Source organism: Seriola aureovittata, chromosome 11, assembly GCF_021018895.1.
Source record: "Seriola aureovittata isolate HTS-2021-v1 ecotype China chromosome 11, ASM2101889v1, whole genome shotgun sequence".
Taxonomy (NCBI): domain Eukaryota; kingdom Metazoa; phylum Chordata; class Actinopteri; order Carangiformes; family Carangidae; genus Seriola; species Seriola aureovittata.
Window position 1 is genome coordinate 5,404,860 of NC_079374.1, and position 23,603 is coordinate 5,428,462.

At 41.3% G+C, this 23,603-nt stretch overlaps 1 protein-coding gene across 2 annotated transcripts; it reads left to right on the forward strand.

Moving 5' to 3' along the window:
- Positions 1–595: 595 nt before the first annotated feature.
- ints6 (integrator complex subunit 6) lies at positions 596–23,554 on the forward strand. 2 transcript variants are annotated; one of them, XM_056389492.1, is made up of 18 exons: positions 596–2,080; positions 2,204–2,281; positions 2,936–3,085; positions 8,230–8,379; positions 9,944–10,127; positions 13,526–13,651; positions 14,013–14,164; positions 15,074–15,226; positions 16,688–16,820; positions 16,949–17,043; positions 17,136–17,246; positions 17,728–17,943; positions 18,362–18,488; positions 18,672–18,814; positions 18,931–19,117; positions 19,345–19,716; positions 20,424–20,517; positions 21,641–23,554. In XM_056389492.1, the coding sequence occupies exons 1-18, from the start codon at positions 1,970–1,972 to the stop codon at positions 21,732–21,734; spliced, it is 2,676 nt and encodes an 891-aa protein (XP_056245467.1). In that variant the 5' UTR covers positions 596–1,969; the 3' UTR covers positions 21,735–23,554. The 2 variants fall into 2 exon arrangements, with proteins under 2 accessions (XP_056245467.1, XP_056245468.1); XM_056389493.1 differs by having other exon boundaries at positions 599–2,080; positions 8,230–8,319.
- Positions 23,555–23,603: the final 49 nt, after the last annotated feature.

Here is a 23,603-nt window from a genome sequence, read left to right on the forward strand (position 1 = left end):
AATTCAACAAGAGAAAAATGAAAACATATAGAAAACAAAATAATAGACAAGAAATTACTTATATAAAGGATATCTTGTTGTTGTGAGTTGTGTTTTCTCTAAATGTTTTCTCTAATTAAGGTACATGTGTAAAAGTAACGCTACTCTATTACACGTAAAAGTCATGCATTAAGTTTAAATTTCAAAGTTATATTTTTACTATTTATGTTCAGAAGTATAGTTTGCAAAAACATTTTCTGTGTCAAAGTGCAAAATGGCTCGTTTCAGAGGGTTATGTTCCCATCAATCTTTGGGTTTTAGACTGTTTGATACAAAACAAAATAATCGACAGATTATCGATAATGAAAATAATTGTTAGTTTCAGACCTAAAATGTGGGCTGCTTGGTTATTCTACTTTCCACCACTGCATACAATGTAATCACTGGTAATAAATGTCTAAACAACTGGTGCACTGTTTTACCTTCTAGATTCCATACACCAGCCACATAGTTTATTTTATTCTGAAAAACATGTCAGTGACACACCGGAAAATGAACTGTTGTGTGTGTCTTGCTCCACACAACTCTTGTCAGACAAGAGGCGATAGACCTTCCTCCTCTTTCCGATCACTAGCCACCGGATGGTTTCCTCTTATTTTTGCGGAAGTGATGATATTTTCCAAGGAGCTACATTATGTAAATTGTATTGCACAATCGTGCACGTCTGAGTGTCATGTGGCATTAAGAGTGGACCCGGATCAGCCAGGGTGTTGTGTAGCCTGTTGGAGATCAATTGAAATCATTCTTAAGTGTGTAGTAAATTAGTTGAAACATATTTTTCTCATGTAATCACAGATTATGTTTGTGATGGAAGCAACACCAGAAGTCTGCCCACTACTTTAATAAATGTCACTTATTAGATCTCTTGTTTGAATAATAGTTTTAATTTCTTTCTCTCGTCTAAGTATGTAGCTCATTGCACACATGGGAAAGAAAGACAAAGTATAGCCATCTTCGAGCTGCAGGGTGTGTGAGTGTGTGCGCGCATGTCAATCCCTTGCAGCGACTATTCAGCTAAACCTGTTTTCCTTCAGATCCTTTCGCAGAATGGCTGTCTTTATTTGGTCATCACATGAAAACCAAGTGCCCTATTGCCAGCGAGTAGTTTGTGTGTGCCCTTGGAGCATTGCTTAGTAAATGTTTCACTGTTTTTTTTTTTTGTTTGATGTTGTCTATCTTTGCCTTCAGTTTTCTCTTTATAGTCTTCAAGGGTTGTCTTTCACAGTAGCCCACGCCCGTTCTTAGGATGAAGTAAATGTTGATTATGTAATCAGCTCTTAGAGCAGACACAGGCCTATTCCTAAATGATATGCACTCAAACAACTGCGGTAATGTTTCGAAAAGGAGTGCGTCGCCATATATGTTGTATTCTTTAACACAAAATGCATGTACAGAATATTTTCCTTGCATTCCTGCCTCTCGGGCAAGCAAGCATGCGCATGAGACGCTCAGCTTTGGCCTTATTTGGATATGGTAATGAGTGGCCTCAGACAGCCAATGGGGAGCGAGTATTCGTACATGTGACGGTAAAAGACCGCTTGGGGGGCGGGGTCAGAAGCGGAGCTTAGGTTAAAAGCGGTGGACAAGACACAGCGCATTCAGTGTAGGGAGAAGCAGGGACTCTCTGTGAGGGGGAACTTTGTTACTATGAAACTTAGGAATATTTGCAAAATATTGTAAAAATTATCAAAATCCCTCGTGAATCAATAACCTGCCCCTAGGGTTTGAGTTTTTTAGTTTAGTTTGCCCGGAAAGGGCTTCTACACTCACTATTCTTACACTTTTTTGAAAGAATGTGTGAGACAGACAGTTAGCCAGCTAGCTAGCTAGCTGAGAGGTGATACAGGCGGCAGGAGAACAAAAGATTTTTTTGCGTTTTGGCCGGTTGTACTGACACCAAGTCCATGCAGAACGTGTCATTACCATCACAATGCCCGTTTTACTTTTTCTGATAGACACGTCCGCTTCAATGAACCAGCGCACCCATCTGGGCACTACCTATCTGGACATAGCAAAAGGCGCTGTTGAGACTTTTATGAAGGTACTGTAACCACGGGACACATTAATACTGGGAGATCCCCAGATCATCATTGTACTGTTGCAAAGCTCGCCTGTCAAACCTGATCTCTCGATAACCGTAAATAATTCTCTACTATTTCCACAGCTCAGAGGGAGAGATCCGGCGAGCCGAGGGGACCGGTATATGTTGGTAAATTTTGAAGACGTTCCCTTCGGGATAAAGGTAGAGTTTGTTTTCGGGTCATGTCCAGCTTTACATTGCGCAGATTGACTGTCCTTCCATCGCTCCACCACGTTGTGATCACTACATCAATTGTGTAGAGAAAATCTTCAGGAGGAGCTTTCATACCCCTTTTAAAACATGGCCGACATTTTGTTTCAATGTGAGCAGCAAGGAACTCTGGGTGTTATTTATACAGCGAGGTGATATCTTTTGGGGAGGGGGGGGTGGGGGGAGGAGGAGGATGAGGGGAGGCGGGTGACAGACTAGCCTACTTTAATTGTTTAGACCAAATTGTCACGGCGCACATGGCGACTTTGCTACTTTTGTAATTTATGACCCCGGCCCGGTCGCATTAGCCGGCTAGAAACAGATCAAGGTCTTGGCTGCTGTGCTGTCAAATTATTGGCTTGGGCAAAGAGAGAGGAAGCGACATATATATTTATATTTTTATTTATTTATATATAAAATGTGTGTGTTTATCAGTTCAGATTCACAATAAAAAAACACTCAAGTTAAACAGTGACTTATGTAAAAGTTGCCTGGTGTTCACAACAGTGGGGTTGCTATCTAGCTTCTTGCATGTTAATAACTAAATGTTTTTTTTTTTGTTTTGTTTATTTGTTTTTTTTTGTTTGTTTGTTTTTTTTTTTTAAGGCTGGATGGAAAGAGAGCCATGCCACATTCATGACAGAGCTGAGGAACCTCCAAGCAACCGGACTCACATCTATTGGCCAGTCCTTGAGGACCGCTTTTGATTTACTCAATCTCAATAGATTAGTGACTGGGATAGACAACTATGGACAGGTATGTAGCACTGAAGAGGACAGAGAGGAAATCAGGTTTAGAAAGTGCTATGACAAGGTGCTGTATGCGCCCCCCAACAGACCCCCTTCACCCACCCCCTCTTCCCCTATCCCCAGTCTTACAAGCATCAACCACCTGCATACTGTGACCCCACACACTTTCAGTCATGTGCTCAAGACACAAACATATCAGCAACAAGTTCAAAAAAGAAAAACAGGAACAACTTATTGTCAGTAACCGTTGATTTCACCATTGAGTTGGTGTCTTTCGTTTGTGTTCTTAAATCATGGATGTCCTTGTGCTAACATTTTTAGCGGTTAACAGATTAGAGCTGTAGATCTGACGATCTCTTGCAGCCTTAGAGGGATAAACGGTTAATGAAGTCTTTACAGATGGGCACTAGAGTTGATATTTTATTAGGTATAGCCAGCTGTAACTAATGCGCTCTAATGCAACATATTTGCTTTAGATATTATATAACTTTTTTTATTAGGGTTATAATGTTGAGTTTTATTGAAACTGTTTTTAGAGAAATGTTTCAACGTTATGGTCAGTTTGAAGGTTGTATTTCCTTGTACGGAGACCTGACTCTAATATTTAGTCTCCCGTCATTAACATTAAAATTCAAAACGCCTCATCATCAGTACAGCTTTTAAAATGACCATGAAGTTGAATCAGCGCTTCCCTGTGTTAGTTTAAACACAAACTGAGCATTAAAAGCTTCACGAAGGTAGGATTTATTTCAGGATTGTTGAATTATATTATTATTTTAAACTAGATGGATCTAATAAACCCTCACTTAAGTGTAATTTCTAGCTTGCCAGAGGCCATTTAAAATGTTTATATGACAATTTAAGTTTAAAGTCCCTGGTTTTCTGTGCTTCGATAAGCATGCTCAAGCTTTTTTTTTTTGTGAAGAAAACATTTTTTCACATTTTACTGGACTGTCTTGTTTTATGCTGCGATCAGGTGTGAAAAGCTCTGCAACTGGGATTGGTTACTTTTTTCCTTCTAGCTTAGCAACAAACAAGAATTTATCTCAAGAAAGTTATTGAATTATTTAAAAAATTATGTGTACAAGGTCAGGAATGTTGGGTTACTCAAGGAAAAGCTTCACAATGTGACAGCACTAGAGCAAGTTAAAGGAGAAATGGTGCTTTAAACTGGACTTCACTGATGTTATTGTTCTTATATTGCACAACTCGGTTTTAATTTGTGTATTTGAAACAAGTCTCACCTCCAGCTGGACAGCAGAGTGGTCCTGATTCACAGCTGGAAACCTGCAACAAGTATTCGTTTAGCCCGCAAAGTCTGTAACTAATTCAGTGTAACTGGTGCAATTCCAAAAAGGGCCGCCTAATGACATCACCAGTTTAGTCTCTGTGGTAAAATTTCCAGTTTAGGGAGGTAGTTGTTGAAAGCGAAGCTATTGTGGATACACTTCTCTGTAGATAGAAATTGTGAGATTGTGCAGTTTCAGAGTGCTGCTCTCATGTAAGCCTTCTTATCTGCAACACATAACCGTCTTCTTTCATCACGCTACTTACTGTGTAGTGTGACACAAAACGACCAGAGAAGCCGAGTCTTGATTTAGTCTCATTAGAAACGACAACAGCTTGCAGGAGATGCAACACATCACCCTGTAAGATTTTTTTTTTTTTTTTTTTGTCTTCTGTCCAGTGTTTGAAAACGAGGTGCAGTTTTCTGCCAGGGAAACAGAAGAGTCATTATTAATGTAAGCTTAAAAGTCTGGCCATATCCAGTTTGACTGCTTGGAGAAGCTGCACACTTGTGGTTGATATAGAATCTGGATGTATGTTTCCCAGTGTGGAGGTAAGTCAGGAGGGTTGGAGCAATGATGAATGTTTAACTCAGTAACAAACAGAACCATGCTATCAAGCAGGCTAATGCATACATACAGCGTACATACTGCTTGTCCTTCACTCTCGGCGAGTTTGAATGTCAAATACCAACTCTGCTGTCAGGCTGGCGGATACAATACGGTCACGCATATACACGTGTCTGTAAACACAAACAGAACATGCGCAGGTCAAGGTTACTGTGTCCTGTGCACTGCTTACCACTGACCTCTAATGACAGGTTGATTTGACAATGATTATGATTTAATGACCAGTTCTCTCTCCTCCGCCTTCTCACAGCTGGCAGAAGATCAATTTCAGAACAGAGGGCACACTCCCCTGTATCCACTGTGTGACTCTGACATCATAACCGTGCTGTAATTACTAGTATCGAGTATATTTTTACAATGGAAGTTGTACACTGACCTATGTTAAAGGGCTGCAGCTAACAATTCTTTTTATTATTGACTAATCTGTCTTTATTTTTAACAAGTGATTAATCATGAAATATTCAGAAATAATGGAAAATGCCCATCACAGTTTCCCGCAGCCTAAAGAGACATTTTCATATTAATTCTTTTGTCCAACCAGCAGAAAACCCAAAGATAATCAGTTTTTAATCTTAAACAGAGGGGAAAAAGCAGCAAATCCTCACATTTGACAAGCTGGATCCTATTGATGTTTGGCATTTTTGCTTGATAAATGAGTTAATAATTTTCACTCTATCGATAAATTGATTATCGATTGACTAATTTTTTTAGCGCAGCGTTAGTGCACCACACCTCCTGTGAGCTGTTGTCATCTTTTGTTGTTTTTGTTTCCTTTTTTAAGTGAAGCTTAACCAGTTTGCTAAAAGGATTTCTCAAGGGAAGTGGATCAAGTGCGCTTTCCCATAAAATCATTTTGTTGTGTTGACTGTGTGGCTAACTGTTTGAGAGCAAGCGTCACGTTTACACTAAAATTGATATTCACTTGATTACAGCAGGTCATGGTGTGCAGATGATGTCAGTGATGAACCTAATTTTCCTCTGAACCTGAACATCACACAGAGGTTCAGATCACTTTGTCCAAGTTTACGAGCAGTGGAGGAGCCAGGCTGAACCTTTTTTTTTTTTTTTTTTTTTTTTTGGAGGCGCACTTCTTTTCTTTGAGCAGTCAAAACTGACAAAGGTTTCATCAGCGCTCTGATGGCTACACACACACACTCTGTCGTATGTGTTTTTCAATCTCAATTTGCTTCAACAGCTGTAAACCAAAGTGATGCAGTAGCTTGGGTTTCGTTGGCATTGTATTTGATGTGCCCTGTATAATAACTCAATATCGTCCGCTTGTCTCTCCAATTTAATTCATAAGGAAAAGTCAACTTTGATTTTTCATTGTCAAGTTCTTAAGAGCTGAATGTGTAAGATGTTCAGTGGGGAGAGAGGGAGAAGACAAAGAAGAGTAAGCCTATAGGGGAGTTAATATTGCCCTGGAGTGCTTCTCTCTACAGTAACAAAGAGCCCTCCAGGTTGCCAGGCATCTGAGATGACTGTCCCTTGGGAGATGGAAGAGGGGTATGGAGGAGGAGAGGAATCCTGACACTGATCACGGTTTCATTAAGAGAGGAATGAAAGAGCAGAAGAAAGAGGACAAAGGATGAGAGTGAGGAAATGATATGACCGCTGATGTTTGGCCATCGGTTAACGTGTCAGCAGGGCTCTCATGGATCTCCATCAGTCTGCCACTGTGTTAGCAGACCAGGTTTCCCGCTGCTTCAGGTGGACTTGGCTGTAGCTGACAATATTGACAGGTCTACACACGATTAAGGCTGCGGTTAACAATTATTTTCATTATTGATTAATGCATTGATTGTTTTGTTTTCTTAATGAATCAATTAATTATATGGTCTGGAACATGACAGCAAATAGTGAAAAATAATGCCCTTTGCAGATTCCTAAAGCACAAAGTGATGTCAAATTAATAGCTTGTTTTCTCTGTCAAATAACCCAGAATTTAAAGTTCTTCAGTTTAATATAGAAGGTAAACAATTTTCCATATCTAGTTAGGTAAATTTTTTTTTTTGCTTAAAAGGTAACTTAAGCAATTAATCATTTATAAAAAATAGTTGATTATTTTTCTCTATGCAGACGTATTAGTTAATTGACTAATTGTTTCAGCTCTGCACATGCCACTACACTGACTGTGGCGGACAAGATTACAGGAGCAGGGCTGGCTGATTCTGTGTTGTTGATATGGACTGATGCAATGTCCCAAAAATCTCATTTTAATAGCTGTGTTTTAAGCCACTTGGATGCATAGCAGCAGTAAAAAGCTAAGTGAGCTGATGTGACATGGATGAAATCATCACTCGTCTGGCAAGTTAGCCTCATCTCCTGCTCATTAGCATGCCAAGAAAGTGCCTGATATCATAAAGGGATTTTGGGGAAGGAAGGAAAAAAAAAAAAATCCAGGTTGTCATGGATACCTACAGCACCGTGGATCTTGGTAGTATCCTGCTCTGTTTACACTGGGCCGTTTGTGTTAACGGACAAATCCATCATTCAGCAGAAACCGCAGCCTACAGGTAGAGTTCAAACTGAGTGGGTCCACATCCATTAATAATCGCACCGCTGTCAGAACAGGATGGCCTTTATGAAGTCCGTATGACTCCGTGAGTCAGTGCGGGCCAGCGCGCTGACCGTTTGCTGACAGGACTTGTCGGGATGCGTCGAGGTTAACTCACCACATTTTTCTGTGGCCTCTGTGGAGATCCCACAGGGCTGATGTATAGTGATAAATGCAGCGCTGCTCCAGTTTCATTCTATCAGAGTGGAGTGTGCTGATGTCATGAAATATTGTGGGGTCTAGCAGAAAAGAGGTTTCATATAGATCCTCAGGTAATACACTCTGCCATCTTGAGGGATAGGGTGAACGTATACCGCAGATACACATCAGTGTATCGTCTCAGGTGAAGATGTAGTCTCACTCTACTAAAGATGGTACTTTTTCTGTTTCTATTTATTATCCCCTGGAGTTAAGGCTCTGTCTTTCACACACCCGCTCACTTAAAATAGATCCCCTGTAAGTTATCTATGTAATGATAGGTTAAATGTTCTCATTTGTGCCTCAGATGTTTTAAGTGCCATAAATATACCGGTGCTAAATTCCAGTATGAATTTTGCTCTTGGCTTCTATAAATGCACTTGACTCTTTTTAATTTGACACATTCCTTTTATCTGCTCTCATAGTTTAATTTTTAAATTGATTGTGAATTTATGTTTTTTTTCTCTCTATCTTTTGTAGGGAAGGAACCCCTTCTTCCTCGAACCCGCCATCATAATCGCCATCACGGACGGCAACAAGTTGACAAGCGGCGGCGGAGTCCAAGACGAGGTCAGCCAACATCTCCACAGAGACGAGGGGTCCCAGCCAATCAGGAGAGCTTCCTGCATGGTTGGATGACAACTCAAGAGCCTGTCTGATCCCACATTGTTCTCTTTAACACAAGCATCAAACCCTTTCCTACTGTGTCACTGAGACTAAAAGAGCCACCGCTATTAATGAAGTAGTCTAGTTCAAATTAGACTCATCCCATGACGATGTGAAGCAACGGCGTCATATCTTACCTGTAAGATACCACTTGGTTAAATACCTCTACCTTATTAGATATCGCTACCATAGATTAGTTAATCACAACAGGGTTCGGGCTGAAACTAACAATTGAGTATTGTCATTTAATTTCTCGATAAAATTGATTAATTGTTTGATCTATAAAGTGTCAAAAAAAAAAAACTGCACATATCCACAGTTGAGAAGGCACAAGAATTTTTTTTCTCAAATAATTCAAACAATTGTTTTTATCCTTGTTTCTTCTGCCTATGTTTTGACTTATCGTTAGGACACAGTGTAAAAAAGGCTAATTGTAGTTTCCCAGAGCCCAATGTGATTTTAAAATTGATTATTTTGTCTGACCAACAGTAAAACCCAAAGATATTCAATTCAACAGTGATAATGACACAATCAGAAATTCATATTTGAGAAGCAGGAAATATTTGATATTTTTGTTTGATAAATTATTTGAACAATTGATCAGTTTTTTAACATTTTTGTGGATTAATTGATTATCCAATTAGTTGCCAATCGATTAAGCAACTGCCATTTTAGCTCCAATTATGATACAGAAGCACAACTACAAAGGTCAGTCGTGTGAGCATGTAGTGTCGCCTTTGAACGGCTGCAACCACGATGATTCCTCTGCGGTCTGCGAGTCAGATTAAAACTCCTCTCAGTGACTCAGTAACTCACTCTCCCTTCAATTATTTCTTTATTTTGACTCCTCACTCTGTAAGATGTCATCTCCTCTGCATCTGCCATCCATGTTGAATATTTCTGACGCTTTAAGCCATGTAGTCAGTTTTGTAGCTCGAGAAGTAAAAGTTGTGGAGGTCAGACACATACAGTTCAGTCCTTGATTCTGCAGCCACAGTCTAATTTATGGCTCCTGTGATAATTCCATGCTTGTGCCTGTTACCAAGCGAGGTTTGGTAGGGGAAAGTTGACTTTAATTGCAGCTCTCCTGATAGTTATTTAAAAGTCTGCCCTGACTAAGACATGTCTGAAAAGAAAATGTATAAAAACAAAATGATGGAGCCTCTTACTGTGAAGAGATGAACACTGACATTTTCAGTTTGCAGTGGCTGCATGTTTAAATGTCTTTGAACAGTTTGTAATAGCAATATAATTTGGGTATAGAGGATCTCCTGCACGCTGAAATGAGAAATGGTCTGTATAAAAGATAATAAATAACTTTTATTTAATTATGCAGTGAATCAAATACCTGATAAATTAAGGGACTTTGTCAATATTCCCATAAAAAATCTTGCTCATCCATTTTCAAAATTGCCCCAACAGTCTCAAAACAACATATGCTACTAAAGAGAAAACTACTTTGACTCTAGTTATGATCCATGCTTCCTCTGTCATTAACGCTCTCATTGTCTCGTCTTCTACCGTCCAGCTCCACCTGCCTCTGACCACCCCGCTTCCCGGTAGTGAGCTGACCAAGGAGCCCTTCCGCTGGGACCAGCGTCTGTTCGCTCTGGTGCTGCGGATCGCTGGCAACGCTTCGGTGGAGCCCGAACCCCTCGGAGGCGTCCCGCCCGACGATTCTCCCATCACCCCCATGTGTGAGGTCACTGGAGGTAGGCCGACTGCTGGTGTTTGGTTAAATATGTGTGTTGTAGAGTGTATCGCTTAAAGGGGCACCTCACCAATTTTAAAAGGTCAGTGTAGTTGTTCTGAGGAGAACTACTCAGCCTGTGCAAACAGTTGTATAATGTCTTGTGTAGCTCTCGAGGAGCATTGTCAAGTCTGAGAATATATCTAGTTTAGGGTTCGGCTTTATATATCGAATATCTCGCGTGGAGAGTTTGAATGGAGTTTGAAAGATGAGGGCATTAACAAGCAGGGAAATGTGTCAGTGTCAGCTCTTTATCTGTTTGCTTCTCTCCTACTCTCCGAATTCCCTATAAAGCTATTCTCATTTACATGTTTTTTTTCCCCGCAATCGACAGCAAAAGTCACCGTACACATAAGTTGAAGACGTTTTGTGCTGTGATTTCAGCTATATTTACTTGTAAAATGATCACTCAGAGAATAATTTAGAAACTCATTTATGTCAGCTGACATTCAGTCAGTTGAATGAGAGGCATAGAGAGGTGCGCCTGCGGAGGGAAAGTCCAACCTCGTGCTCGTGGGGCAATACTGCCGACTCTCTTCTATGGAAAGTAGGAAAGGTTTGTCCAAAGAAGTTGCTGGATTTGTCGCTAAATGCTTTTTTTTTCTTTGCTAAAATGGTCTGAAAAATTTGTTAATCTAGAGACAAAGGTGCTGAATTGTCAACTGTGTCAAATTGGGAAACTCCAAAGCTCGGTTGACCAATGCGGTAACTTCATGACTCAGTCACGCAGCATTCGGCTGACCAAAGGTAACTTGATCATTCAGTCAGTCAGTCAGCTGGCCCCGTTATTGCAGTCCAGCCAATAATACTACAAACAGTCTAATAATTGAGGACAAAACAATCCACTACATATTTAGATTCAGATTTGGTTGTGTCTGCTGCATTTATAATTTATTAATAAAGTAGATATAATTGTAATTGGCAAGAGAAATAAAAGTAAAAACTACACAGTCATCCTTGGCTTCTTTTTCAAACATTAGACAGTTGGCTAATGTGAAACAAATCAGTTTAACACACATATGTGTGTGTGTGTGTGTGTGTGTGTGTGTGTATATATATATATATATATATATATATATATATATATACACACACACAATAAATAACAGAAACACCTCTCTGTTGAATGCAATACAGTTCAACAGCCTCCAAAATGATCATACAGTTGATTCAACACCTCTCTGAAACAGTTTCAATAAAAACTGAACATTAAAAGGAGGACTTGTTGCAAGACTGTTGTATTAAACTGCATTAGTTTTAGCTAGATGTATCTAATAAACTGCCAGCTGAGTGTAGATGCTATTATAATCTTATTTTGGAAAAAACATCATAGACATATTGCTCTTGGGAGTGACACAGGCCTAATTTTTACAACAGAGCCCCCGTGGAACATGCTGGGACGAGCTCAAAGTATTTATAACACAAGATCAAAATAGCTATTTGTTAAATGCATTCCATAGCACAGCTGATGAATCATCTCTGTCAATACACAGAAAAGGGAGAATGAGTCTTTTTTTTTTTTTTTTTTAGAAAAAAAACTTGATGATAGAGATAAAGATCGCCTTGGCAACTGTTCTGTTTTAAAATCAGCGAGGGACAGCCCAGAGCTCTTGTCTTGCTCAACATCCAGAGTGACTTGTGTTTACAAGTTTGCTAGTGGGAGCTGAACAACCCTGTGCAAGCACAGCATGCTCTTGTTTTAACCACTGAGCAACTCTGTCGAAACTGCTGTGGAGGGGTTAAGTGCTTTGCTCAAGTGCACTTCAGCAGTAAATGTCGACTAAGGTTAGAAAGCCCAGATTTTCCCACCTGGTCCAGGATTGGAACTGTCTTTGTCTCATTCACAGACCCATCACATACTTTCAAGCCAATGATTTCGATCTGTAATCCCCCTGGCTGTAGAAAAAAAAAAAAAAAAAACAAACCCTGGCTGCCTACCTACCAGTTTTAAAGAACATCCACTTATAGAAGTAGACTTTTATCCCTCCTGTCTCCAGTCCTCATGCTGCCTGGTTGTGGAAGCAGCTGGCAGGAGGAACAGACTAGAATGATGCTGATGGCAGGTTAAGATTAACACACACAGAACAGAGCACACCAAAGCTTGTGTAGCAGTCAGTGGGTGCTGAATGCAGAACATGACACAGCTCCATTGTCACCGACAGTCTACAGTACATGCTGCCTGTCCATTACTGCTGATGGCAGACCTGACACAAAGCCACGGCCTTTTGAAATGAGTGAGTGAATGGGTGCATAACAAGGTCACTAGAGGTGAAGTTGGAGGCAGCAAATGACCAGAAGGCTGAATTAGACTAATCAGTTGTAGCTTTGTAAGACAGCGTCTGATTCACGGTCTGCACTTGTGTGACCTTTACTGTCCGGTGACTGATGCTGTGATGAATAAACTAAAGCAGATTCATGGCTCTGGAGCTACATCTCATGCAAATGTACCTTTTTTGCATCCACTGTGTAAAGACTGATACAACTCCATAAAGATAAGCACGCTGTTAAGTAGAGGGCGCTTGAAATCGTGCCGTACATACAGTACAGTCTGACACTGCTGAGTTTTAAAAGAAACTAAGAGTACTACGCATTTAAATAGTACCGTGAGCTTTCATCCAGGAATATTGTCAGGATGTGTGATGCATTTGTAACTCGTTTGTACATGTTTGACTTCTGACAGCTGGCACCATTTGCCTCTGGTTTGAAGTTGGTAAAATACCTGGATTGGTCAAACTTTGAGTCTGAAATCCTTTATCTTCTCTCACAAGAAAAGCATCACGAGAAACTGCCACTTAGTTATTTATCTACATAATAGGATTATTAAATAAATTGGGTTGATTTGATTCTTCAGAGAAATGTCTAAGTACTTCTCAGAATTTATCCATAAACTTCAATTTCTTTTGATTCCATAAGTAAATTAGTTATCATATACACTACTTTCCTAACTCCACTGCTGTGGCAGCAGGCAGATGCTTTCAGCAAACCCTCTGTGCACTACCTGCTCAGCATGAAACAGCAGACAGTCAAAGATAGAGACTAGCAAAAGAAGAAAGTGGAACATTTAGCAGCTAATGAGCCAGATATTTCTCTCAGGTGTTGGCAGAGCTAAAAAGAGAGAATATTAGATTAACACACATCAGCAAATTTGTCTCAAATGAATGCAGCTTTAAAACTGATGAACACTAAACAAAATCTGATTTGAAAGGAGCCAGATTTGACAAGTGTACGTAATAGTTAATTCAGATTCAAGAAAAAGCTATTGAAGTCCAACCGACAACACTGTGTCGAACTTATTAATTTCCCAGGTTTATACGTTTATATGCGTGTGTGTGTGTGTGTGTGTGTGTGTGTGTGTTGCAGGACGTTCCTACAGCGTGTTTTCTCAGCGTATGTTGAATCAGTGTCTGGAGTCTCTGGTGCAGAAAATTCAGAGCGGAGTGGTGATAAACTTTGAGAAGACGGGACCTGACCCTCCTCCACTAGAGGGTAAGAGACACCTCTGTTTGTCTAAACGAAATTTATTTCCGACTTTATTTCTTAAAGACCTTGTTGACAACTGCTGCGCTGCATCTGTTTGATTAGTAGAGAAGCTCTTTGCTTTCTCCCACTCGCTTTTTTTTTTTTTTTTTTTTAAATCCTCTTTGAGCTTCTCTTGACTGTTGTTCATAAACAGCTGGTGGATGTCACTGTTAAAACCCCCACCTTCGTATTTTAACTGCCTACACACTGTTTCAGTTTCTCAAAACCATTTTGTTTTGTGTCATATCTCTCAAACACCTTCTTGTCTGAGCTTCTGTTTGGCTGTTTTTACTTGTAAAGTAAACCTCCCCTATATGTTCCTGTACAGACGCTCCAGCTGAGGCGGTGAAGTCTGGTCCGCAGCCTTGGCACTGCTGTCACAAGCTGATCTACGTACGACCCAACCCTAAAACCGGTGTTCCCATTGGTCACTGGCCCATCCCCGAGGCCTTCTGGCCGGACCAGAACTCCCCCACGCTGGTAAGACACTTGTGAAGGAATCATCAAAGTAGAATATTTGTGTGGTTGGACCATGCACCTTTACTTTGTAAGGCCTCTGTTAAATTTCTTGCATTCATATCAAGGGCATTTAACTGACAGTTTTTCTCATTACCCATAGCAACAGCAGAAATATCCTGAAGTTATACAAAACTTTACAAAGATTATTTTTGTTATATAATTTTTACAAAGAAGAAGAAAGAAAACAATTAAATATATATATATACATATAAATGGCATGCAATAATGAAAATGACACATAAAAGGTATATTTGTTTGTTTACATGGACACACAACATAAACAAGTCAGACAGTTCCTACAATAATAATGTTGTTAAAAGGGAAGTAATGAAGGCAATACAACAGAATTACAAAGGCCAACTATACAGTATAACACAATATAGCAAATGAAGGTACAACATGTGAAAGGACAGGTGGCAGCACAATACACATGTTTTATCCACATGTTCCGCATAATCATGTGTAAAGATTAAAGACGGATTTCCAAAGACTGATATATACAGTGTAAGTATATGTAATAAGTATTTCATCGAGGAAATGAATTACTTAAAGAAATTTAGTAAAACAAAAATAAATCTTGAGTTCTATCAAAGCAAGCATATTAGTATACAAGTATATTGAGAATATGTGAATGGCAGAGACTTAAACTCACTCTTAAACTCTTGAACTCGGCAGCATTAGGTTGAAAGACTTGAGAGTTTTAAATATAAATACTTCAATTTTTTTGTAGACAGGTGAAAAAAAGGCTTTCTGTATTATAGTCAGGTGGTTAGTTTTACAGAGATGCATTTTTCAGTAAGTGCAAAGTGTTATTGTTAATGTGTTTTAACATATACTATAAAAGTATCTACCTCTCTGTGCCCCAACCAGCCGCCCCGCTCAGCCCACCCCCACGTTCGTTTCTCCTGCCTGGACGCTGAGCCCATGGTGATAGACAAGGTGCCCTTCGACAAGTATGAGCTGGAGCCTTCACCGCTCACACAGTACATTTTAGAGAGGAAGTCCCCGCACACCTGCTGGCAGGTACAGCACCATCTCTCACACACACACACACACACACACACACACACACACACACTAACGAGCATGAAAGCTGAAATCCATTATGTTTTTAATTACAACATTTTTCTCATAGTGTGGTAATTAAAGTATAATGTGTGTAAATTGCTGTACAACATTATTTGCATTGAAGTTTCCTGGTGGTTTGACGATAAATGAATTGTGGTACATACCTGAATATTAACAGCGACGTGATAAATGCAGTGTTGGATGATTTGCAGTATTTGCTGTGGTTTAATGAGGAAAATACCGGGGAAGTTACAGCTCTCGGGTTTTCAAACACTGCTCCAAATGTGGGTCATGTTAGTTTGCAAGCCATTTGCAAAGCAGCATTTGTCAACAGCCTGGACATGTTGTTCCTTCTTGTCATTGCAACTGTCTGTAATGTTGTTTGAGACTGCTGTCTTTAACATAATCCCTTGAAAGCCTTTTGGCTGATGCGCCTGGACTCTGGGTGTATTTATTTAAAAATGAACACTATAACTTAACATTTCCAACCTTTTTAAAAGTGTTCGCAGTTGTAATCGAGTTATTTCAGAAGGTTTTTATATTTTTACGGAGGCCAGTGTTTATTGAGGCAAGACAAATAAAAAAATAAATAAAAATCAGACAAAATGAAATCACATCAGACTATAACAGTGAGTGACTGAATTATCATAAAATTTTGACATTCATGGTCCCCACAGGATGGATCTCAGTTATCCCATGATTATTCAGCGATTTTCAAATTGTACATGTAAGTTCATGACAGGATACCTCTAAAACTACTGATCAAATTTCCTTAAGCGTTCACCTTGACTTTGGGATGGATGCTAAACCCTGGCATGCTAACAAATGTTGCCGTGCCAGCTGCATGTGAGTTGACGTGCTAACATGCTAGCAATAGTGTGTTGCATATAGGTATGTGAAGATGCTCACACACTAAACTTGAGCACGTCAACAACCTTCCTGAAGGTGTGTTAATGTGATGGTGTCGGCACAAGTGCATGTAAACAAACATTCAGCTCAAAGCCGCAGCTGAGATCAAAGTTAACAAAGTGCAGCTTAGGTTGATAAAAGGTTTTCCGGATTTGACAGTGTAGATCTGAGTCTGAGATGTCCAAAAACGGTCCCTGTATAGAGGGTAAACTATTTTCATTAGATATCAGGCTCTTTCCTCTGCTGCCACCTTCAGACCGTTCAACATATTTGCCCCACTCGTGGTAAAGACTGAAGACTGGAAAGATTGTCGCCACATTTTTATTTTTCCATGTTCCAACATTTTTTTTATTTTTTTTTTTTGTCTTCTTGTCTTTCCTCCCTACATGCAGATTGTTTTGTGACTGTTAACTGCACACATGTCAAACAGAACTGAACAGCAGCTCGTGGGACTTCTGCAGGTCGTTTTTTGTGATGATGTGATGATTTTTCTCTCTCGTCTTTTAGGTGTTTGTATGTAACAGTGCCAAGTACAGCGACCTGGGCCAACCCTTTGGCTACTTAAAGGCCAGCACAGCTCTCAACTGTGTCAACTTGTTTGTGATGCCCTACAACTACCCCGTACTTCTGCCACTTCTGGGTAAGACTGATGGATCTGTTTGTCCCTCAGCTTCAGCCTGTCTCTGTGTTTGTGGTCCTGTGCCATTATTTCCTCTTAGCGTGTCCAATTATTTCAGAACATTTTTTTTTTTTGCTCTCTTTTTGCAGACGACTTGATCAAAGTGCACAAGTTCAAGCCAACCATCAAATGGCGGCAGTCCTTTGAGAACTACCTGAAGACCATGCCTCCATATTATATCGGGGTCAGTGGACTTGGCACTTCAGCTTTTTAACTTTTGATTTGCTTTTGATTGGACACATTAAAACTGGTCTCATTGATGTGTTCTCTCTGCAGTCTTTGAGGAAAGCTCTGAGAATCATGGGAGCGCCAAACCTGCTGGCCGACAACATGGAGTACGGCCTGAGCTACAGCGTGGTCTCCTACCTGAAGAAGCTCAGTCAGCAGGTTGGTTGTTGAGCTGTTGTCTTTTCATCTTTGGGCATGATTTTTAGTCTCTGTTTACTTCTTCTTTGATTTCATGTGTCTTGGTTTGTCTTGTAAGGTTGTAAAATTGAGCCTTTGTTTAGTTTTTGTACGACTGTTTAATACAAAATGAAACACTAATACATTTATGTTCCTCTTATTTTGAAAATTGGAAAAGGTTTTTGTTCTGGTAAAGAAACTCTGTTATTGTATTGATTATTATTATTATAGGTGCCAACTAGATGAGTTATACTTACTGAGAAATAGATTAATAAACACTAATATAGTTGCACTGTAGTGTGTTATAAACCATTTATTAAGTTTTGTGTACTGCTTAGAAAAGCTAAATAGTGGGATTAAAGGTGTTGCTATGTTATGTCATACACCAGGTAAGACACTGAATGATACAAAAAGCCTTCCACTGCATTGCTTCTCACAACATCTAATTTGTTCATATTTCCAGTCAAAGATCGAGTACGACAGGCTGATCGCCTCGATTGGTAAAAAGCCACCGCCAGAGGCCGGCATCAAGGTGCGTTGGCGGGGTGGAGGTATATCTCTGGCCCAGCGCAGGGACTTCATCCAGCAGCTGCAGAGTCTCACAGGAGAGGCACCGACTCTGCCCCTGGAGCTCAACCCCAAAGAGTTTCAAGGCTTTCACCTGGCACTGCTCAACAAGGTCCGAATCCTTTTATTTAACCTTCTCTTTACCAGTCAAAGTTTTTCTGAGGACACACAGCTTTTATAAGCAAGAGTTACTCAGTCATGATTACGCAGATCGACACTGTCTCTTACTGATATTTACTTTGATTTCCGACTGAAGAGCAGTCCCCAGACTTTCCCTTCCTTCCTGGCTTTCCATCCCAGTATCCTCCTGAGGCGTTTATTGGGATGTTTTATGGAGCCTGTTTGTGTGCTTGAGCACTTTGGCATTTGAAAGATGGTTGTCTCTTTCAGGCTGTATCCACTCTGTTGCAGCCAGTGCGACAGTATTTCACCAGAAAATGACCCTCCTTCGTGACTCGAAGGGGGGGGGCTGAATTCAAACTCGCATCCCTCACTTTACTGTCCTCCTTACTGTCTTGTGTCATCATCAGGGCCTGAAACCTCAGAGCTTCAGGAATCCCTACGACATCCCTCGCAGCCACCTGCTGGACCAGCTGAGCCGAATGAGGCGAAATCTGCTCAACACCAGCGTCTGTACTCTCAGAGGGCAGGACTCAGGTAAGTCACTGTCTAGTTCCCTCACTTATTTGGTCGTAAGTGTGCTCTGCAAATCCTGTTAAAAACAATGTTGGTGTGAGAGCTTCAACCACTGACTGAAGATTTTCAGCCGGTGATGAAGAACACTTCAGAAAGTCTAGACCTGTCCCTCCATGTTGGTGACTTTCCCTGTCTCCTGTCCAGACCAGTTCCACAGCGTGCCAATCGCCCAGATGGGCAACTACCAGGACTTCCTCAAAGCTGCTCCTCAGCCTCTTCGAGACGCAGACCCTGAACAGCCCAAACGCCTGCACACATTCGGCAACCCCTTCAAACTGGACAAGAAGGTTAATCCCACTGACTCGAAACAACCCCACCCTAATCGTCTTTCATGAGGAAAAAGCCTTCACGAAAATTGACCATCGTACTTTGTCATTAACCGTCTTCCTCACTTTTCTCTCAGGGCATGATGATCGACGAAGCGGATGAGTTTGTGACCGGCCCACAGAACAAGGGCAAGAGACCAGGAGACAGTAACAACATGCAGGGTGGAGGCCCCAAGAGACGCCGCTGCATGTCGCCTCTGCTGCGCCTGGGCAGGGCTTACACGCCTCCAGTAACTCCCCCTGCCAGCCCTCGACCCGCAGCAGGTGAGAGTTGCATCGTGGCTATGACACACGTTATTATGCGTCTTTCCAGCTAAAACTTCTCAGAAACAGTTGATCAGTTTTTAATTGTTATATTGAATTTACATTTTTTTATTTCTCACCAAAACATATTGTATCCTTTAGGTCTAATGAACGTGGATGAGAATATCTCACAACAAACAAACAGAATAAATGAATAGCATGTGTCTTTTAAATCTCTCCTGTTATAGACATGGACATGAACGACGGAGCACCTGAACCAGACATCATCATCAACCACCTCAATCAGAACCACTACGGCTCAGACAGCAGCTCGGACTCGGAGGCCGATCATCCCTCGGGGCCCGCCAACCACCAGGAGAACCACACAGCCACGGATCCCCAGGACCTCCAGCACAGTGACGAGGAGGAGAACGGGCAACCCCGGGTGGGCGAGCTGCTGCCGGGCAGCGAGGAAGGCATGGAGGTGGTGCTAGTCGATGACCAGCCGCCCCGCTACCTGTCACCTGCGGCTCTGAAGAAGCACATTCACAACGAGACGATGAAGGTCAACAACGAGCTGAGGGCGCTCATCACCAAGGAGATCAGGAAACCCGGCAGGCGTAAGTAGAATAAACTGATTAATGATAGTATTGGCAGAGTTCTGGTTTAAATCATTAAATATCTCACGACAGAATAAGTGAAGAAGACTTCTGGTGCTTGATAGTTTTTGATACGGACATTTTAGTCAGCACCAAAAAAGTATTGAGCTTTAATACCCATCCTTTCTCGCATGTAATTACTGTAACGCCTGAAACTACTAACATCACGATTGATTTGAAACATTGCTTCTCTCAAGAAAAACTCTAAGCTTCTATGTTTGTTCAGGGGCTGTTGTATTGAATTTCATACCACAACAAGGTGCCGCTGTTTTAAAAGAAGTGGTATATCTCGAAGTGTTGTCAACCTATTCTGTCAGAGGAAACCGCATAAGTGAAGCTGAAGCAAAGCTGTTTTTCTCAAAAACTGTGCTTTACAAAAACAGCAAGCTGCTGAATGTTGGGCAGCATAACTTGAATATCTCTGGGTTTAAACCTGTTTATCCAACAAAACAAGAAATTTCCCTACTGAGGAGAAGAAGAGAATCTGTGATAGAAAATAATTTATAGTTGCAACCTGAAAACAGAGCACTTTAATAATCAGACATTTTCTGAGGAGAAATTAAATTATTGTATGTTATTAGTCATTAATGTTCTATATTTGAATAAAGAATTGGACCATAGAAACACAGTAATAGTGATTGATCCTCATTTGCTTCCTTCTGTTTCAGACTATGAGAAGATCTTCCTCCTCTTGAAGCAGATCCAGGGCACTCTGGACACCCGGCTCATCTTCCTCCAAAACATCATCAAAGAGGCGGCCAGGTAACACGACTGATTGATTGGTTGATTGAATGACTGGCTGACTGACTGACTGACTGACAGACTTCATTGATTGTGTGTGGGAAATGGTGGCGTTACTGCAGACTGAGGTTAACAAAGAATTCAAAATTAAAACCACAACTGCAGAATTGCAAAAGCAGATGTTGAATAAAAATATACATCAGAAGCAGAAGATGGTGTGCAATTTAAGACGGGTTGAAATGCAACAAGAACTGTGCAAAAGGGGCAGTGCATAATAAATGCATTAAAAGTATGATATAGACGGTATGTGCAGATGGTAGCAGCAGTGTGTTCACCTGTTTGAGGGAGGAGAACAGTTTGTTCAGTGACCTCCTGTTCCTCACCGACTCAAACGTCTGCAGGTTCTGACCAACGCTGTTGTGAATGAGTTTATTGATCGTGCTGGCGTATCTGGCACAGATGCTGCTCCCCCACCAGACCACAGTGCAGTGGATTGCACTCGCCAGCGCAGACTGGTGGAAGATTTCCAGCATCTTACTACATTACATTGAAAGACCTGAGCTTCCTCAGAAAGTAGAGTCTGCTCATTGCCTTCTTGTACGCAGCGTCAGCGTTGGTCCTCCAGTCCAGTCTGATGTTCAGAGATATTCACACCCAAGTACTTGAGTATATACAGATATACTGATAATGAGTTTTGTGACAAGTCAAACACCATCTCCTCAGTCTTGTCCACACGTAGGAGCAGATGACTCCTGCTGCTCCTCTCCACAAAGTTAGCTACCAGTTCCCTGTGTCCATCTCTAATACACCACACCAGCGCAGAGTCATCAGAACATCTGCAGGTGGCGTGATTCGGAGTTATACTGGAGATCTGGGGTGTACAGAGGGAACAGAAATGGAGACGGGACAGTCCCCTGTGGCACTTACCATCACATCAGACGTGCAGCTCCCCAGCCAAACAAACCAGGGGCTATAGGACAGATAGACGTCCAGGAGAAGGGAATTCAACCCCTCCTCTGCTGTTGTCTCAAATAAGCTGTGAACAGAACCGTCCGGAGTTGGCTCAGCAGTTCTGTATCCTACAGCTGTGACCAACAGAACAATGAACCATAACATTTGTTGTCACTGTTTGTTCCCTGCACAGGTTCAAGAAGCGCGTTCTCATCGAGCAGCTGGAAAACTTCCTCGAGGAGATCCACAACAGATCCAATAACATGAACCACGTGGACACGCTCTGAGTCCGGCTCATTCCCAAACTGAACTTACTGATAATGAACCCGACAACCCTCCACATCCTTCTAACCCCCCACCCCCTCCCCAAATCCTCCTGTACCGGGGGGGGGGGGGGGGGGGGGGCTGCGGAGACGAGATAAGCATCCAAGGCAGCATCCGGCTCTTGAGTGGACTCTCTTCATTCAATCAACATCAGTGATGGTCGTGTTGGTTTACACACAGTATAAACTGAAAGCAGTGTTGACCCTGGATGATGCAAGTGCATTTTTCAGATATTGAAAAAAAGGGGAGGGGGGGTTGAGGACGCATTTTATTGTTGCAGGTGAAGTGTTTCCCTATGCAATGAGATTTCTTTGGGCCTGTAGAACATTTGGGCGCGGTTGCGTTCCCATCTGTGACCCCGTCCTCAGGCGTTCCCCCTCGATTATTTCCCCTCCCCTGATTTGATCGTCTTGTTTTTAAAAGTGACAAATGAGAGTGAATAACCTCTCAAACGAGGGGGGGGGGGGAGTAAACGAGGGAGAGCAGGACATTTCTGGAGAGGAACACATGGCAGCCTGCGCCTGGATGTGATGTTCAGTTTTCTCTGTGTAGGAAGGGTTCAGGTTGTGTGCACGTTTTCAGCCAACTCAGGGTCAGACGGGATCCAGCGGAGACGCTCATGAAACACTTTGCTCACCACACCTTTTCATGCGCTCACTATTATTTTCACGTTCAGTCATTTTTTTGGCGTTCGGTTCTGTGGGGGAGGACGAGTCTGATGTTTCTGTGTGACTGTTGAATTTTACTTTCTACACTCCACTAACTGAAGCACTCCACTGCTGTGCTCTTAAATGGGTATGCTTCAATTCAAATCTTGAATTTGTCAACTCGTGGTTTAGCTACCAGACTGACAATTAATATTACTGAGGAGCAACTTAAGAATGAATAATTTTAGTTCCCCTTGGGGGGAAAAAAAAGATCCACAGCTTTTCATTACGCTTGGAGATGGTAAACTTAAAAAGTCTGTGTCTTTTGCAGTGCAGGTTCTCAGAGAGGGCGACACAGTATAAAGTAAAATCATTGTGAATGATGCAACATCATTGGTTACAAATGTTGAAATACAGGGACAAAAAGCTCAGGAACTGATACTAATGCATCAAGATCAGCAATAACAATGGAGCTACTTTTACCCCCCTCCCTCCCTCCATTTTTATCTTATTTTAGCCTGAAACAGCTGATATGCAACACAAACTGTTGTCCCCTGGAGTGCTGATGAACCAAGGTCTCGGATGCCAGCTTGTCCCAATGTGCTGGTCGCTGCCAAATAACATAACCCCCCCACCCCCCCGAACTCCCTCTCTCCTCGCCATGAATCTCAAACCAACTTCTTGTCACTTAACCGTGAAATGCACTTGTGTAAATTTGAGAATGTTTATTTAATGTAATTTAAAAGAGAAAACTACCTTTTTGTTGCAGAAGATTTTCTTTTTTCCAACAATCCTCATATTTTTTGGTTCAAACCTGTTCAATTTTCTCAAATATACACAAATAATCTGAATGAAGGTCTAGAGGTCAAGAGTTGATTTCTGATTCAGAGGGCAGCCCTCTTCCGTTCCCTCCCTCCTTGGACAGGGACCAAAATCTGCCATACTTGTCTTTGTTTGTGAAGAGGCCGCTACCAAAAGAGTATTTTGAATACACTGTAAAGATGTAAATAACCCTAGAGTACTATTTAAAGAGAATGTTCAGTGGAAAATGGCCTTTTTGTAAGTATTTCCATGAATAAAGTTTCTATTTTACACTGTGAAGGGCCATGTAAATAAAGTGTTCTGTAAAGATGTGACTCTGCGTCTTTGTTGGTAATTTTTGGAGCTGAGCGTCAGGCAGAAATT